Below are 18687 nucleotides of genomic sequence, written 5' to 3' on the forward strand. Positions count from 1 at the left end.
TAAAATTAGAGGCATTTGAGCTACCAAATGAATGTATAACCAACCAGCTCAAGATGATTCCATGTTAAGTTGAATGGACATGTGATGCATGATCTTTTTTAAACTGATCAATACATTTAGATGCCTTTGAAACAATGTGCACCATAAATAAAATGTTATACAAAATCAAACAAATCAACAAGTACTTATTCACCATTTCTTTTATTTGCGGCCTCAGACGCATGGACAGAGGAACACAGCAGCGGTCTGCGGCCTTTAAAGAGAAATTCGGAGAAGAAGTACCTAAGCTGCTCTCTGCGTCTCAATAACAACAACATCAGTGACCTTCATGATCTCCAAAAGACTGTAAGCCACTTCCTGGCTGAGCCATCACAGCTTGCCTGGCTGGACCTTTCCTTCAACAAAATCTCACACATAGATCAGGTAAGCTTCCTCTCTCCATGGCTTGTTCGCATGTTTGCTTGCACAGTGGCTTGGCTGTCTTCTTTCTCTCACAGTACATGCACTATGTGTGCCCATGTTCCAGGTTTTGTGCGAGCTGCGTGACCTGCGTGTGTTGTATCTACACGGCAACAGCATTTATATTCTGTCAGAGGTGGACAGGCTGGGAGTGCTACCACATCTACACACCATTACTCTGCATGGAAATGTCATAGAAACCAACAAGGCTTACAGGTGGAAACTATCTTTCAAATCTACCCCAAACACAATCACAAACACACATCCTGCTTAGCTGTGCAATGTTTGGATGTGAGATACTTTTACTTTGCAGCCATTGTTGTGTGGTTCTTAATAAAAACTGAACGTAAATGTGCAAAGCGACCATAAGCACCCAGCATTAATGCACAACTGCTGGTAGTTTGCTGAGTACAGAACAGAACCAAATGCTGACTAATTCAGCACTTCATATTGTCAGACACTTCAGAGGTGCAGAGTGAGGGTTTACGTACTTACAAGAGTGCAATTACATTGTTTGTGAGTGTGTGTGTGTATCTACTGTATGTGAGATACAAATTATTGGCAAGCATGTAGGTGCATAACATTGTAACAGGTGCTTAAATGCAGATCAAGCTCATGTTACAGTAAATATCCTAGTCTGCGTAGCAACACCTGTTACACACACACACACACACACACACACACACACAGTTAAAGGTCTGTTCCAATGAACTGGTTTCTTATGAATTAATGCAGCTTTTTGATTAAATTGAATCTCAATGTGTAGTATACTGTATGTGTACCACCAGTAAAGTGAATTTAAGGTCTTACACATACAAAATGTATCTAAACTATTTAGTGCACACGCATTCATGTTTTTGTGCATTTAGGAATCGTGTGATTTCTGCTTTGCCTCGGTTAAAGACGATGGACTTCAGTGCTGTGACGCGCCAGGAGCGAGTCATGGCAAAGATTTGGCATCACAGCAACAACCGCAGCAGAAGCAGCAAGGAGAACCTCCAGTGATTGCTTTCTCGTTTCCATCTTGGTGTGTTGAAATCAAAGTTTCACCGAAATGTTCTGATCTCCACATCCACGACTGACAAACCTCTAAAATATTATGTTTCTCTGTATATCTGTGGTGAAATCAGCACTGTTTTAATGTTTCTTTTGTCTATTTCTATCTGCTGAAATGAACAGTTTATTATTGGGTAGTCCAAAGAGAAGTCAACGCTTTATTACTTGATATAAAGTGATAGGGAGGTAAATGTCACTGAACAATCCTGAGATATTAGCTCTGACATTGTGTAGATGCATGTCAATTCTCTGGAATTGTTGCAAACATGGGTGTGGTTTGTGTAATATTTGAATAATATTATGGATTATTCTTCTATTACAGTGGCATACCAGTTATTAATGACTCTGTAGCATTACTGAACTAACCGCTTCCCAGATATAAGCATGTAGATGTTAAGATGTATAAGACACAAGTGATTATGTTGAAAATCTTTAATGAATTAAACCAAAAAAACAAACCAACAAAAAAATCTTAAAACTTTTTGGTACTAGCCTAAAGATATTTCAAACATATTTCAGGTAGTATAACACATTTGAGTAACAAACAAAACAGAAAGAACCCATTGCAAAAAGCTCAAATCAATTGCGTGGTTTAAATAAATCACAGCCTTGCAGATCATCCCTTTAGAGACTCCAGACCAGCTCATCATGCTCCCTGCACACGCATACAGTTGTGCCCTCTCTTCCGAAGAGCAAATAAACATTTAAAAAGACAAATAAATAATCACAAAAAGGTCTTGGATAATTGTATCTGCTGTGGTACATAGATTGTTAGCGTGCTCCCACACTGCTGCAATGGTTAGTTTCTGATTAATATGAATAACTCAATCATAATACAATCTGCAGCAAAAAGCTTTGTTTAAAAGCTAACTAATGCAGGCCTTAAAAGTGTTCTTGTGTTTCATAAAAACATTTGTTATCACCACAAGATCTTAGCCAATCCTGAACAATGAACTCTCTACAAAAAGAGGAACTTCATACAATCCATCATCTGTTTTTATATTCAATCAGAAAATTATGTACAAAGGCGGCATGAATACATGTCTGGCCCTGCACCCTCCACAAACCTACCCCTTTCATCTCTGTAATGCCTCTGCTATTAAATATGTGAAGTTCTGGGATTTGATTTAAACAGTCTGTCTGCTCTTTTTTTAGTGCTAGAAAACTGCAAAGGACACATTACTGTCTGTAAACTTGATAACTTGTGTCCCAGAAAGGTCTACCTGCCCCCCCCCCCCCAACCCACCAGAGGACACTAGCCATGGACAGGTCAATCATGATTTAACCTCAACTGGAATAACAGATTACACACTGGACAACCAATAACCAACCTGTTTCACTGTCAGTTTTTAAACATTATTACAGTGAAATGTCAATGGAATTTCAGTCAAGTTGGTTTACTGGTTCATGTTTAGTAAGTGAGACATGGTTCTTGGTGTGTTTTTTTGGCTCGTTTTGCTAACAGCTTTTCCCGTGGGTAAACAGAACAGAGTTACAGACATATGAAGTGCAAACATTATGCCATGTTGGAAGTTTTTTATCCTGGTAAATGGCTAAAATACTCAACCATTGCACTTGCACTTATGGTACCGAGTACACAGGCTAGGGAAACTAACCAAATAAAGATACTAAGACGGCCCTGAAACCGTTTAAAAAATATAAAGCGACCACCAAGCAGGATGAATGATTATTCCACAGCTGGTTCTGACAAAGTCTGTGATCCACGCATTAAGTACAGAGGAGACCTTCTTGTTGTAAATATGAGAGCACACCCCAAAGGCTATGTACAGTAGACCATCTTTCATTGCCCATGCGGACAATATGTCACAGCCCTACAATTAAGGACAGCCATGGGGGCAATCCTACATCGTCTCTGTCTTTATAGCAGTTAGAGGCATAGCTAAGAAGCACAAGGACCATGATGCTTTAATAAAGGGCGGGCTGGAGGGTGAGGATGCAGAAGTGACACAGAGAGAGCGGGATGGGAGGAACAATATGCGGGCTAGGGTCGCAGAATCAGGGAATGGCAAACTGGACCACCAGTTCCTCTTTAGCATCCACTTTGATTTGAGAAATTGCACTGTAAGCGTAAGCTGCTATCTTGGACACCTGCAAAGAATGAGGAAGACAGAGTTTATGTGGAGATTTGTGTGCAAAATAAATAAAATTCACAATTAACAGTGAGTAAAACAGGAAGACTAGTCTGCTGTGCATGACTACTGAATTTAGTTTTATTAGGTGGACAAAAACGGTAACAACAGATAAGTATCAGATATCTTTAATCAATCTATTTTAAGCCACACATTAATTCACACCCCAACACACTGAAATACCACACAGCTACACATGTTGCATACTGTTTCCAAGTATCTCTGATGTTAAATGTATAGGAAACAACACATGACAAGAAGCAATGTGGGTGCTGGAAACGCATGGCAACATATCTTCCATGTGTGTTAGTGTATGATTACCTGCTGAACATCTGAGTATGGCACCAGGTCACTCGCAAGCACTTGGTGGGGCTGGCTGGTGAGGGAGGGGAGAGCGAGGGCTTTCTTCTGGGGCAGACTGTTGCTCAACACAGCCAACTTTGTACTGAAATAAAACACAAGCTTACTGGGGCTGTTGCTCTATCATTACCTAAACCGCAGTTTAGAGTTAAAGTTTAAAACACAGTTTGTCACCTTGACTGTTAAACCTGATTGCTGTGTCCTGACAACCTGCAGTTTAATCTGCACCTGTATTTTAGACTAAACATAGCTGCTGTGTTTGGTAGAAATCTAGCCACTAGATGTCATTATATTGTGAGGGTTAAGGTAAAGTTTGAGGTAATAGGCCTATGCTGTTGCAATTCATTTTGTTGAATCACTTCCCCCATCACCTTGTCGAGTCGGGTCAGGAATTTCTAAACATTGTTTACAGTTTTATTCTTACCACATTCATCTAAGCCAACCAAACCACAGTCCCAACCAAACAGTACATGCCTTTAGATAAAGCTGGCTCACGATAGTAAGTAAGTAATCTGAACATCTCTTTCCCATAAGCTATACTTTAGTGAGATTCAGTACAACCAGACAGCACTGCAAAGCTCCATACAGTGTACATTACAGTATATACAGCACAAAGGTAAACTCAACATCTTATAAACTAAAAATGTGATCATTATATGGCTCTCAGAACTGAAATACCCATGCTACCTTTATGTGTTATAGGCTACCTACATGTATGATTCAGCAGGTTAATGTCAACCATCTTCAGATACAGACCCACACCCATACACAGAAAACTGCTGAAAAGCAACAGCCTTCGACGACAACTGCTCACCCACATACCTGTATTGCCGAGCTTTGTCCATGTATTCATGCTGCTCCATCATGACAGAGTCAGCTGCCGAGACATCAATAATGTTCCTGACAGAGAGGAAATAATGGCAGGTTTATTAACGGAGCACGTGAATTACTGCTTTTTCATCCCGAAGCACATGCTGAATCTGGCTCGTCTATTGTTATAAAGGAGTGTCTTACTGTGCCGTCTTGGTGAGGATGGATGTAAGGAGGGCCTGTTCATCTGTCCTCGCTGAGGGGACACTGGTAGTGATCCAGTCTGTCCCATTTGGGGGCTTGCTGACGGGGTTTGGGTGGGGGATCAGCGGCTTACGTTCATCAGGGTCCTAGAACAGGTGATAGATAAGGTGTTCAGCTCATGACATTTTAACAAATTATGTCACAGTCAATGCAGCAGAAACACGTGACAAAGAATGTGCCTTTATTCAGCATGACATTAAACAGAAATTAAATTATTAAGTACTCTGTGACCCATTAAAAAAATTTTTTAAACAAAAGACACAATTTACATTTTCAGACTAAAACACAGTAGTTGGGTATATCAGACAGAAAGGTTCGATAAGTATTTCTACTGTACTCTTGTTTCCGTAAACTAAAAATAGCTAGGGTCATAGGACATAAAACACATCAAGACAATAGTGTCCAGAACATCAATCGCTTCTGTTGTTGATGGGCCCTTTTGGAATATTTGGTAATTTACTACTTAGGCTAATTCGGTAATTTACAGATTACTTTAAAACATTATGGTTTCAGGAAATAACATTAATGTAACTAGCTAAGCTAATATGTCCTGCTAATCGTAAAAATTACTGTAAATAAGTTGCCATATATACGGTTTCCTTAGAAACATGTTTCTTTGCCTGAGATCTGTCCAGCTCTTCTTATCTATGGTCGTTTTTCCATCTATGTGCCAACTTCATAGCCTGCCTTGGGTCAGGCCTTTCCCGAAGGCTTTAACTAGCAAGCTAAAGCTACTTCCCAGGTGTCATATAACTTAAACTATTTAAAAAAAAAAAAAAAACGACCACTTCGTAAGCTCGTCACATGTTTAACTCAAATGCATTTCATGTATGAAAACACATCAGTAAATATAATAATATCAGGTTCTTGGTTTCTTAATAAAATTATAATATGAATCGGGACAGTTTAGCCAGCTAGCAGCTAACGTTAACTACCTGCTCTGTGGTCTCGTTCTCGCTGCTGTAACAGCAACCCATTTCAGCGTCCGAGGGGCGAAATTACACAACCCCGGCTTCTTGTTCTCCGTCAGAAACAAGCCGTGTTTTTCTTCTTACAACAAACATAAAACTTTTCTCCTGCTTGGTTTTACTTTAGCTTCATCTAAAGGTAGGAAGCTACTGTCAACAGCAGCTCCTCGGACGAGCTATCACATGACAATATCACTGGTGCAACAACACAACGACCACTTCCGGTATATGAGAAGCAGCTGTGGCCTCCGCAACGTGACGAGGGAATTTTCAAACGTGAGTTATGTAAAAAATAAAAAATAAAAAATAAATAAATAAAAAATAATTGAAAATAATAATAATAACAAATGTTTAGCAGTGGGACAAACATATAAAAATACACACTTAAACTAAATCATACATTACATTTTAAAAAAAACATGCCAATGGTGTTGCTAGTTAGAGATTTTATTTAAAAATAAGAGAGCAAATTTAGTGAAATACAAACATTGCAAATATTTAATCAAGTTAGAGCTGTCTAGATTCATAATAGGCTACCAAAAGCAAAATCAAATAGACAGCAGCTGGAGAAGGGAGCAGGACGAGGCATGTTGGTGCACATGTGGAAGTCTCTGGAAAAAAGATGAAAGGGTTTCTCACAGCCTCTGGCTGAGTATGACAGAGTACCACACACAGTGCTTCTACACAACAACTACATTTTATTTCTAGTAACTAATTTCACAATACTGTCAGTAAATCTTTTCAAAGCTCTTCATCAAAACAGCTTTCAATTCTCACAGCTTTTACAAAAAAAGAGGGGATAAACAATGCCCGTACTTTTGCTGCAGAACTTCTGTTTTGTAACATGGCTTTTATAGGCTACTGTGTAAAATGAAATGAATTAGACCGGATTATAAAAACAAAAGAAATGTATCACATGACCTTGATCTGATCTTAGTCACCGCTTCAACTTCATTTTCAAGCCAATAAAAGAGTATCAAAACAAATTCTAAAAGATGTCATGGACTTGGCATCCTCTGATCCTGATCTGAATCTTCACCAAAACACCTAGGCCTATGTTATTTCCTCGATATTGTACAAACAGCATTAAGAACAAATGTGCAATGTGTGTATTTGAAATTATGTGCGGTAAGAAATACTTTTGAAAACATTAATTTTAAAGTCTAGAATCTGGCTTTAGGCCTACCCATAGCCTAAATCATACAAGGAAAAATGGGCTACTTCAGTGTATCGATTACTTTCTGCTAAGTGTGTCAAACACAGTTTGCAGTTCAGCCTATACAACAATAACGCCAATTGCCAAACTAAAGAAACAGACATGCAATGTGACTGTTAAATGTGGAGGCAGGCACCAGTCTGATGGGGTGGGATGATGACTGGGAGGCGCCTGCCCTCTCATTAACCCCCCGTTTCCTCCACACCTCTTTGTTTACACCTAGGCCTACATGCCGGTCAAGTCCAGGCAGAAGAGCAGCAGCTTTGCAGACTTCACTTTGTTCTTGATGAAACAAAAACAATGTTTGTTTCTGTGCTCAGCTTTATTTTGCTGTTTGGAGTTTCTCGTGCTTTTGACACCGAGGCTCCTGCCCAGCTCGGGCCGCTGTCGCTCGGGTTCAGCTCCTCGGTCCGCTCGGTGTGTAAACCCATCCCGAGCACGCTGTCTCTGTGCCACGGGATCGGCTACAGGCACATGAGGATACCCAACTTGCTCGGCCATGATACACTAAGAGAGGCCCAACAGCAGTCGGCAGCCTGGCTGCCCCTCATCTCCAAGCTGTGCCACCGGGACACCAAGAAGTTCTTGTGCTCGCTGTTTGCTCCGGTGTGTTTGCCGGAGCTCAGCGGGCCGATCAGCCCCTGCAGGAGCCTGTGCGAGGTCGTGCGGGACGGCTGCGTGCCCGTTATGAGCGCGTTCGGGTTCCCCTGGCCGGAGATGTTCAACTGCACCCGGTTCCCGCGCGGGACCGAGCTCTGTATCCCGGCAACCTTAGAGCAGGAGGGGCGAACGGCAGAGGAGGTCAGGCATGAGGAAGTGTTGAAAGGTCAGTGGACGGATCTGTTTCTGTTTGGCAGGTTTTACACAAAACAAACAGCTGATGATGTATCATCACACTACTAAAATAACGTAGGCTAATGCCTACAGGTACTGTTAACTACTTTAAATAAACAACATTGTCACCTCCAAATCATTTTGATATGAGTGACACTCAAGCATCCTATTATTATAGTCCTATGTTACACTATAGAGTCCTATCCCTGCTGCAGTATGCCCTATAGGCTAGGCTCTGCAAGTGCACTAGCCTACACCACAAGCATAATTATCTCTGCAAGCATATTTTTGTACAATGCACTAGAAACAAGAAATGCCCATTAATGTTTGAGTTTATTTGGAAAGTGCCATTATATAATTTGTCCAGTCTTTTAACGTAAAATGTCCCGCTCAGTACAGGGGCATAGCACAGAATTCTGGACAATGTACATTGGCATTCTTTTTGGGCCCCTCCCCGCAACCAGAGCTATTAATTCTAGTAGGCCTATCTTTGTGGGCCCTCCTCATTAGGGCCCTGTAGCCTATCAGTCCCCCTTTACCCCCAGTCGGTCACCCCTGACTACATATCTTGGTTACATTTCTTTAATAACCACATTTTAGGGATACTCATACTACATATCAAACATGTTTGGCTATATAACACATTTCTGTTAAAAGACAAATCTGTTTGTTCATTGGATCTTTTTAACTCTACTATTACTATCAGTGTCTGCCTCAGCAGTTCACAATTAATCGGTCTGTAGTGCAAATCTGTATTTGAAAGTAATTACTTTATTTTTATTGAAAACAGTTCACCTGTTTCCTGCCTCTTTGGTTTGTTTCTTGTGCTGCTGCATCAACTGAAATGTCCCCTCTTGGAGATCAATAACATTTTATTTTATCCAATCTTATCTTGTCAAAGTAGTTTGTGTGCCTCAATCCCAGAGTTTTGACTCAAAGACAATCTGACCACCTTTTATATGTTTTTACATCCCCACTGCTCCCAGTCATCTAATCCGCTCTCTCTTTTCCACCTCCCAGGGAGTGTTATCTGTGATGCCTGTAGCCTGGTTGCTGAAGGCGAAACTGACATCCAGGAAAACTTCTGTCACAGTCCATATGGTGAGAACAAACTGATGTAAGATAATGTAAGCTACAAAATACATCCCTTTTTTCTTTTGAGAATGGAGCAGAACACAGCATAACCCTCTGTATTATGAATCCAATTAAAAACAGGCCACAGAAAAGATGATCTAATCCAAGAGATAGAGAGGTTGTTTTACAATGTGTCTGAAATAGCACCTGTTACCTCGCCATTAGTTCATTGACGTTGGGTTGTTAGGGCCTTTGAATAGCATTCTCTCTGTCTCTGTTTCAGCGTTTAAGATGCGTCTGGGCAGTGTGTCGATGGTGGGAGGGGACCGTCAGTTGGTGCCTACGGCCCGCAGCCGCATCCTGCGGTGGGCAGGGGGAGGTGCAGAGAGGGCAGAAGGGGTTGGAGGCGCAATGGCCCACAGTGCTTTGTGGCTGCAAGAAGGAGGCACATGTACTTGTCCTGGCTTAGACTCTGCAGAGACAAATGAAGACAAGGGGTTAGAGGAGGAGCACATGGATAAGAGACAAGCAAAAGAAGGAGGAAAGGAGGGGAAATGGGCCCAGAGTGGATGGTACCTGGCCCTTGCTCAGGCCGAAGAGGGACAACTGGTGCTGACTCGACTGGTGAGGTGGACTAGAGGGGACAAAGAGCTGAAGAAGTTCATCAGAATGCTCCTTAAATCGTCCTGTCCAGAGCTGTAGACAGGGATTGCAGTCCTGCCCAATGGATGCTGCTCTGTAGTCGTATGCAGTCTGTAACTGTGTGCTGCTAATTGCAACATCATTAAATACTGAACAGCTAACAAATAGTTCCCAAATAACACTGAATAAATCACTTGAGTACCGATTGTTAGATACAACGTCAATTAACCTTAGTTCATAGATATCTGTGAATCTGCATACACTGGTTCCTGATTAACTCTGAAAAAAAGGTGCTAAATCCCATACACTCAATAACCAATAAAAAACTATGTATGTATTTTATTTTGTATCCCATCAAGTAAAGCAGTGCGTCATATTGACTTTTTACCAAATGCATCGTTATATCACTATTACTTTACCATTGAGGTAAAATAGAGCATCATTTTCCTAAACTGACAAAGTGAATGATTATTAGACAGAGAGCTGGTGTTTGTGTACCTTATTGTAATTAACAATTACCCCATTATTCTGGAAATCTCACACAGTCAGTGATGGTAAGGCATTGCTACAAAAGTTACTACTACACATGGCATGCAAAGGTTGATATAATTCCAATTGGGGCAATATTTGTGTATTTTCTTTGTATTTTTCTGTACATTTGTGTATATAGGAGAGCAAAATATAACCCTTTAATCAAAGTCAAAGTGTTTGGTAACAATTGCAGGGTTTCGGCTGATCTCATCACACATTTTCTATTGATACATATTTGGGTTGAAGCAATTGTTATACTTGTAATGATAAATACATGTTTTGTTATACTACCTATCCTATCACAGTGTCGTTTTATACACATTACGCATACACCATAAAAATAATAGACCTGCAAGTTTTTTATTGCCTCATATTTTACTATTTTGTTTCACAGCAGCTTAAGTCTCAGTAGTTTTATGAGTGAAATGTTAGGAAGTCACATCAAAAGAGAAACAATGAAAAGAAAGAAAGGAAATTATAATTTAGATTTAATTTTGGTTTGGTCTTTATGTTTGCATTTTATTACATTCATATGTTCCTAATGTGACTCTACTGTAGGTTTTTACTTTTTAACAACAAACTTTAATAATAAAAAAATGGAATTCATATCATGTTGAGTTACATTTAATGGTTACCCATTAATTAGCTTTTTTGGGTGTGTTTGTTTTTCTTGACCTTTCTATCATGACTCAGTAAATAAAGAAATTTGATTCCACACAGACACACCCACCTGTTGCTATTAACTTGATATATCAAATGTCTCATACTGCCTCTCTCCGTCTCACTGTCTCTGCTCCTATCCACTGTATCACTCCTATTCTAAATATCTAAATATAGAAGCTGTGTGTCTGATCAAAAATTAAAAAAAATGGTGTTTAACAGCTATAGAGTTATGTTACTGTCAACTGTGTTAATTGGAAATAATTACAGCTCATATACATATACTGTCATGCACGTGATACATAAATTATTCACACCTCCAGGTCTCTTACCTTCTCTTACATACACACACACCTCTGTCTTTCTGTGGCTGAAGAGCCACTTTCATCTTTATCATCCGCACTGCTGCTCTGCTTTCGCCAACCTTTTTAGAAAACAGGTGAGTATGTCTGTTTTCATGGCACAGTAAGAGAGACTTTATTTAGATTCAAACATAGTTTGTTATAACATCTGTTTTGTGTGGCTCAGAAAGCCTGCAGTCTACGGTTACCTGATGCAGTAGAAACATCCCGAGAGGCACAGCACTTTCTCTGACATCTACCACAGGACTAAACCATGAAAGATTGTTGTGTAGATCTCATCTTGCATAAACTAATGTGTTTAATCTATTTGAAATTGTGTTAGGAAAAGATTGATTAATAAAATTGTCACTATAGTTTCATTATCATAATGGTCTTATAATAGCCATCTTTAGTAGTCCCAAAAGTACCTTACAATGCTGTATACCTTTTCTTTTCTCTTTGTATTAATTAGAGATCCTTTGTTAGTTGTGATTGATCTTTCAGTAGTTTTGTTGTAATCAATTCATGGATTTAAACATTTACATCCATGCATTATTACAAAAGCACCAGGGTTTGGGAGTAAATACTCAGGATCTTACTGCACTTGAACATCAATATCAGAAGGCAACATGTCAGTGTGATAATGAGCATAAATGTTGTACTTGTACATGCCATTTCAGTCCATGAATGTAAAAACAGAGTAGGGAGACAGAAGCACAAAAGTCCTTCAGTGAATTGCTGGTACAACGCTCATGTAAAGGTTCATTTAAAGGGGCACACAAAGACATGGAATCTACCTCATTCAAACAAAGTATAAATACTGCTTAGTTGACCATCAAGTTGACATGAACAACATAACATGGTTCAACATAACTGAGTATAAGTATCTATTGAATCTACTTTTGTGGGTTTTTCTTTATACAAGCTAGGATGGTGTCGCCTGCTATCGCTCTGGCCTTCATTCCCCTCCTGCTGACAATTATTATCCGGTGCCGCTACTACTTTGTGCTGTTCTATCGGGCGGTCCTGGTCAGGATATGGAAGGACTGTGTTACTGGCCTGAGTCGCGAGGACCGGGCCTACCAGTATGTTCTCACTCATGCCACCCCTGGAGACCCCGACAGCATCCTGGATGCCTTCGATGTCTGGTGCAGCAAGGTGGAGTTCATCAGCAACATTGGGCCAAAAAAAGGTTGAGAAGATAATTTACATTACACAACAATTTATCATCTGTTTACAAGTATGCATTTACATGATGTGTTTGGTGTGTAGGGAAGATCCTGGACCGACTGCTGATGGAGCAGAGCCCTCTGACAGTGCTGGAGCTGGGTGCCCACTGCGGGTACAGCACTGTGCGGATCGCCCGGTCTCTGCCCTTGGGTGCCAGGCTCTACAGCGTCGAGATGGACGCGAGGAATGCTGCTATCGCTGAGAAAATCATCCGCCTGGCAGGTTTTGACGATGACACGGTGAGAGAACAGAAACATGGAAACACTGTATATCCACGATGTACTTTAGGCCTTTTGATAAAATCCCAACTGACCTGCTTACAGGCCATCATTATTAGTTTTTACATAAATATGGGACATTTTTATTTCATGTGTTGAATATGGAAAGTATTATACCTTCGAGACATTCACATGGTATGTTCTCCAGGTGGAGCTCATCGTAAATCCATCTGATGAGGTGATCCCTCTGCTTCGGTCTGACTATGGTTTGGAAAGGCTGGATTTTGTCTTCATGGACCACTGGAAGAAATGCTACCTCCCTGATCTGCAGGTGACTGAAGTCATTAGAAGTATGATGAATATTTACTTTGAGTTTTCAGAAGCCTGTTTCTTTAAAAAAAAAAATACTATGAAGGTACTATGGTAATAAACATGCACCTGAAATTGTATTTAAATAAATAATATATTATAGTTATGATCCTTCTCATTGTTACCTGGTCGACTCCCTCAGTTAAGTGATACCACCTCTGTGTGAGTTGCAGATGCTGGAAGGCTCTGGTCTGCTGGGAAAAGGGTCTATGATCGTGGCTGACAACGTGCTGTTCCCCGGGGCTCCAAAGTTCCTCAGATACATTCGCAAGAGCGGCCTGTATGAGTGGAAGGTCCATCGGGCCACACTAGAGTACAGCAAAGGCATCCGGGATGGGATGGCTGAGCTGGTGTACCAGGGAATCAAGTAGATCATGCAGACTGGGATATCACACACTACTAGTCAGATATAGATTTTTATAGCAGCAAGGGATGAATTGATGATGTTATACCCTGTTAAATAAGTTGTTAAAGATAACTGTAAATTCTTACCTTAAAAAAGAAAGAATACTAAACTAACAAAAAATGTTTATTTGAATATAACTGCCAATTTTGAAAAAAACAAAAGACAAAATTCATTAAGTATGCAAATTAAACCGTGTGATGTCATTTTTGGTTAAATATCCTTTACGTACAAGTTGTATACTGAAGAAATTGTTGGTCGGCCCTTCAGGTGGGAAATGTAACCATTACCTGGAAATATTATATATATATATATTTTTTTTTTTTTTTTTCTCCCAGATATGAAATATTGAATGACATAAAGTGAATTATAGACATCGGCACCATCCAAATCATACATTTAAACACCAAATTCACAAACACCTTTCTCAGTACTGCACTTATCCATTCTACTCCTACTTCCCTTACTACCATGTAACATTTTATGTTCAATGTTAATAAGAAATGAAAATGTAGACCACAGGAAAACATGGTTTCATAAAAAGTATTTAATTTAATACAAAAAAGCAAGACTTTTGTCATTTTAGTACAAATAATCAAAGCCTTGGTAAGCAATCCTTTAAGGAAAACATGACAGTATTTGAATGAACATTGTGTATTCATATTTTAAAGTAATGGCTGCTCTTACCTTTAACATAGTTACAAAAAATATCAAAATGTATTTCAATAACAACTGATGCATTGTCCGAACATAATACTATTTCACTCATAGTATTCATTATTTAAGCTTTTATGAAGTTTTAACTGGTAGTATTATATCTGTAACAAAGGATTAGCAGCATACACAACACTATGAAACAGAATCTTAATATGTAATAAAATATCTGTCAGTCTCCTTTATAGGTAACAAATTATTTAGCTGACTTAACTGTTCGTGCTCAGTCAGCTGAGAAGTGGCACATGACTGAAGATATGACAATGTCAAAGTGTAAATGAGGATCACGTGACCGATGCCTACTACTGCCACTGTGTGTGTGTGCGCGTGCACGCCAGGTAGCAACACTCACAGTGATGTCCAACAACGTCAAGGGCCTTCAAAGGCCAACTGCAGCCTGAAATGAGACACTTTGTGCTGGATATATCCAAACTCCCTCTGAAGGACATCATGATACAAGCTTTGATTCACCTATATTCTTTTCCTGTTTACACAAATATAAAAACATATCTGTGTCACAGACTGAAGGGGCAGCAGTCGTGTTTTAAGTGGGGAGTAAAAATCCAGTGCCAGACAGCTTGATGGAGACTAAAATTGTCTTTTGTCTTAAATCATCCATTGGTCTTGGTCTTGGTCTGGTCCCTCCATGTCCACCTGAAAGAAGGAAACAGTCAGATTAAAGACTTACAATTCTCAGTTTGGGGAGAGGAAGGCAGCTAAAAAGGAAACAACACTTATTGTAATTAAGATTAATATCAGTGTATTTTAACTAGTACCTATTGCCTTCAGTCAAGTTTTTTTTTTTAAAGATTTTTGTTGGGCTTTTCCGCCTTTAATTGACAGGACAGCTTAGGTGAGAAAGGGGAGAGAGAGGGGGAAGACATGCAGGAAATCGTCTCAGGTCGGATTCGAACCCTGGACCACTGCGCCGAGGCATAAACCTCTAAGTATATGTGCGCCTGCTCTACCCACTGAACCAATCCGGGCACCAGTCAAGGTTTTTAAAAGAATTCCTTCAACTTTTTTAAAGTATCAAGCCATATGCAAATCTTACACTCTAGTCGGCCTCAGTCATTTACTGTACTGCTGTATTGACTGCAGGGCAGAACAAATACTTTCTAGAAATCATAAATTAAAGCACCTCATTGATCTCGCCGTCATCGGGTGACTCATTGTAGTCATTCATCTCATCCATGTCCTGCATGTCTTCTTCATCTTCAGAGTCTTCCTCGCTGTCCTCTTCATCCTCATCATCCTCTTCTTCTTCTTCATCATATCCCGCCTGCGCCACAGTAAAGCCAGATGACTTAAATGGAGGGAACCATGTTACCAGTGTATGTTTCATACTGTAGCATGGTGAAACTCAAGAGCAGCATTTTCAGTTAAAATGCATCTGTCGATTATATCTTAATGGCAACACATTACCTCATAAATAGGTTTCCCAATCGGCATCAGGTTGTTGTCTTTCTCAGCAATGCTCTGCAGCTGAGATAGAGACAGAGTGCACATATTAAAATGTGAGCATGAAGAGAGTGAAAAAGAGGCTGTGCTTCAGTAGAGGTGTTTACCCAGGTTTGGTGCTGCTGCTCCTGCTGGTGCAGCTCGGTCTCGTCCACACATGGTCGGTCAAGGTTGAACCACAGGGACTCCGTTATCCGGGGGAAGAGAGAGGGGAACAGCGTGGACATGTCTGTCGCACGGGGACAACAACAAACACGGTGTCAACCAGCAAGCCTGTGTGTAGCCTGGGTTGGGGCATATGTGCCGCTTTTACACACAAAAACAAAGCGTTAAAACCAGTCTATGGTTAAAACCCCTGTCTACCAGTGAGAAACTGAGCCATAAAGTATGTATCGGACAAACACACAACAGGAGCGGTGGAGGGATAACGTTACAGTAAGTTAACGTAACACGTCTTCCAGTTTTATGACATACAAACTCTAAAATATAATTGCAACCCCGCGAATCTTCTAGGTAAAAAATAATGTCGTATAAGCTATGCTATTTTACCCGTATTTAATAGCGAAATTACAAATAGTGTAAGTACCTGCCAATCTCTCGCTCCAGCTTTCAAAATTTTCAAAAACAAATTTAACCGGAAACCGCTGGTGTTCACCTGTCAATATTTCCGGAATCGTCTAGTCTAGTGTCATTTCACAATGGTTCCGCCTGGGTGGCAGCAGTCGAGCCAGAAAAGTGAAGCAAAGAAAGGTAGCCTTCTTTAGTATGTTACCGTTTTTTTTTTTTTTTTTTACAACTGCTTACACACAAAATGTTTACATGTCACACGATTTTTGAAACCTCTCATTCAAAGAGCAAAACTACACACCAAATCTCCAAAACCATAAGCTATTTCTCCGCCTTTCACTCAGTTTTCATGCATAAAACACTTTTGTTTCAAAACAGTATGCACAATTCTCTACCTAAAACACGAAAATCAATCAAAGGTCAGATTTCCTGTTTTGAACAATGGGTGCCAACAATGGACAGAGAACAAGGGGAGTAGGAGGGAGAGGCAGGGGACGACAAGGAGGAAGAGTTGGAACTAGAGGAGGAGGAGGAGAAGGAGGAGGAGGAGGACAAAGAAGAGAAGGAAGGAGAGCCATCTCTGATGAAATTAGCGCCACACTCAGTGATCATGTGATCAATTGTTTTCTTGTATGCTACTGTATAGGCTACAACACTGTGCTACTTTTACAACAGTAATGTTTTGCGAAATAAATATTTTCTGTTTCAACATTGCATTGGTGTTTACAGTGTACTTTTTAACCACTGTCAGCGGATTATTTTCACTGTAGAACATTGTATGGAAATGTAAATTAGCCTATGAAAGACAAATGAGCTTTAGATTTAGAGAAACAGTGTGTACATTGCATATCCAAAAATGTACTACTATGAAAAAAGTGTTTGCCATTTGATGGAAATGCTTCATTTTGAGAGGTGTTCATGGCATTTTGAATGCAGCGTTTCATTTTGAAGGAGATATGAGGCATTTTGCATTTTGTGTGTGCAGTTTTGGGAATTGTGTGTAGAGTCTTTCAAAAAGGAGACAGAAAAACTGTAATATGGATGATAATAATCTGCATAATAGTGATACAAATATTTCCTGATTTATTTTGTTGCATAAATACTGATACACATTTCAATCGATAGTGAGGGACATCTGAGAACCAGAGTAAATGTTATAAGGACATGCTGTCTTTTTTTTTTTTTTTTACCCATCCACGTCAACATGCTTGTAATGTTTAACCAACACAGATGCAGAAGAAATTTATCTTAAATGCTAGTTTATTACATTCCCGGGTCACACTGACACGTGTGTGTGTGTGTGTGTGTGTGTGTGTGTGTGTGTGTGTGTGTGTGTGCGTGCGTGCGTGCGTGTGCGTGTGTGTGTGTGTGTGTGTGAAAAACAACAGGGTAGACCTTGAGATAAGACAAACCTTCCTCACAGTACTAAGATGTAATAAACGCCTCAAATTATTACATACGCTCTTCTCGTTCCTTCTCTCTATCTCAAACACTCACACATACACACTACACATACCAGGCACACATGACGCACTGACATACTGGCACAGACTTTGGACTTTGGAAACATATCATTCACAAGTGTGTTTTCTAAGTTTAGTTTGGTCTTGAGAAGTCGGTAAGAGGTGACTGGAGACACTAATTTGTCAGATCATCCCTTCAGGAAGGAATCATCACAGAATCTAACAAGGTAACATTATTCTGGTCATAATTGCTTGTAAAAAATCTTCTCATTGGTCTCTGAATGAGGTGCCACATTTAGTTGTTACAAAAACATGTATTTAGGTTGTAGGGTGAGGGTTTCAATTTCTTTTTAATGAAGGAAGAATACTTAAACAATTCTTCCTTCTTTTACATTTACAGTGTCTTTAGTTGCTTTCCATTGTTCCATTCCAAACTGAATGAAGAATTGCTAGAGAGGGGAAACAAAAAAATCAGCAGACGGTGTTAACTTTACAGTAACAAGTCTAATGCTGATTTTTTTAAATATAGGCCTAGTTGTTATTTTTTTGTACGTTACATAGCGGTTACTGAGTAATGTATCAGTGTGTATCATGTCATAACATGAATAAAAGATGTTACAGTGGGCTCAGTGGGTACATTTATGTGAAGACTGTCATCAGTTTGAGTTGTTGTTAACTTGAACTTTCTGCCAGATTGTTTGTTCAGTTTTGAGGTGTTGTACTTCAGACTGTATTTGTGTGTACATTTCTACTCATTGTTCCTATACAGAACTTTCCATCCCTGAGCGATACACTTTCTACAACTCTCTGTTAATATATTTGATAAGAAATGTCTCTCAAGGTCTAGGTTGTTTTGTTCAAAGAGGCCTTGTAAGTATGGTAGAGATTGTGGTAAAA

General features: G+C 39.8%; 5 protein-coding genes across 13 annotated transcripts in view; 3 read left to right on the forward strand and 2 right to left on the reverse strand.

Annotated features, from left to right (window-relative positions):
• Positions 1-2641, forward strand: part of lrrc51 (leucine rich repeat containing 51) — a 4918-nt gene extending 2277 nt beyond the window's left edge. For 7 of the 8 annotated variants that reach the window (XM_078246362.1, XM_078246363.1, XM_078246364.1 and 4 more), the window contains 3 exons: positions 218-423; positions 527-675; positions 1329-2641. In XM_078246362.1, coding sequence (XP_078102488.1) covers positions 218-423; positions 527-675; positions 1329-1464 — 491 coding nt within the window. In that variant the 3' untranslated portion in view covers positions 1465-2641. The remainder of the gene's footprint in view (positions 1-217; positions 424-526; positions 676-1328) is intronic. The other variant, XM_078246369.1, reaches the window with a different exon arrangement.
• lamtor1 (late endosomal/lysosomal adaptor, MAPK and MTOR activator 1) lies at positions 1933-6275 on the reverse strand. The gene is made up of 5 exons (XM_078246371.1): positions 6035-6275; positions 5040-5185; positions 4848-4925; positions 3987-4110; positions 1933-3624 (listed from the first exon to the last, which is right to left on the reverse strand). Exons 1-5 carry the CDS (start codon positions 6074-6076, stop codon positions 3532-3534), a joined length of 483 nt encoding a protein of 160 aa, XP_078102497.1. The 5' UTR covers positions 6077-6275; the 3' UTR covers positions 1933-3531.
• A 1080-nt stretch (positions 6276-7355) lies between these two features.
• Positions 7356-11085, forward strand: sfrp2l (secreted frizzled-related protein 2 like). Its single transcript, XM_078246372.1, has 3 exons — positions 7356-8109; positions 9138-9218; positions 9475-11085. The coding sequence occupies exons 1-3, from the start codon at positions 7584-7586 to the stop codon at positions 9891-9893; spliced, it is 1026 nt and encodes a 341-aa protein (XP_078102498.1). The 5' UTR covers positions 7356-7583; the 3' UTR covers positions 9894-11085.
• A 1210-nt stretch (positions 11086-12295) lies between these two features.
• tomt (transmembrane O-methyltransferase) lies at positions 12296-13862 on the forward strand. The gene is made up of 4 exons (XM_078244038.1): positions 12296-12557; positions 12638-12834; positions 13022-13144; positions 13356-13862. The coding sequence occupies exons 1-4, from the start codon at positions 12296-12298 to the stop codon at positions 13551-13553; spliced, it is 780 nt and encodes a 259-aa protein (XP_078100164.1). The 3' UTR covers positions 13554-13862.
• A 250-nt stretch (positions 13863-14112) lies between these two features.
• anapc15 (anaphase promoting complex subunit 15) lies at positions 14113-16440 on the reverse strand. 2 transcript variants are annotated; one of them, XM_078246374.1, is made up of 5 exons: positions 16347-16440; positions 15868-15989; positions 15725-15784; positions 15441-15581; positions 14113-14953 (listed from the first exon to the last, which is right to left on the reverse strand). In XM_078246374.1, exons 2-5 carry the CDS (start codon positions 15985-15987, stop codon positions 14906-14908), a joined length of 369 nt encoding a protein of 122 aa, XP_078102500.1. In that variant the 5' UTR covers positions 15988-15989; positions 16347-16440; the 3' UTR covers positions 14113-14905. The 2 variants fall into 2 exon arrangements, with proteins under 2 accessions (XP_078102500.1, XP_078102499.1); XM_078246373.1 differs by having other exon boundaries at positions 15441-15605.
• Positions 16441-18687: the final 2247 nt, after the last annotated feature.

Source organism: Sander vitreus, chromosome 3 (assembly GCF_031162955.1).
Source record: "Sander vitreus isolate 19-12246 chromosome 3, sanVit1, whole genome shotgun sequence".
Classification (NCBI taxonomy): domain Eukaryota; kingdom Metazoa; phylum Chordata; class Actinopteri; order Perciformes; family Percidae; genus Sander; species Sander vitreus.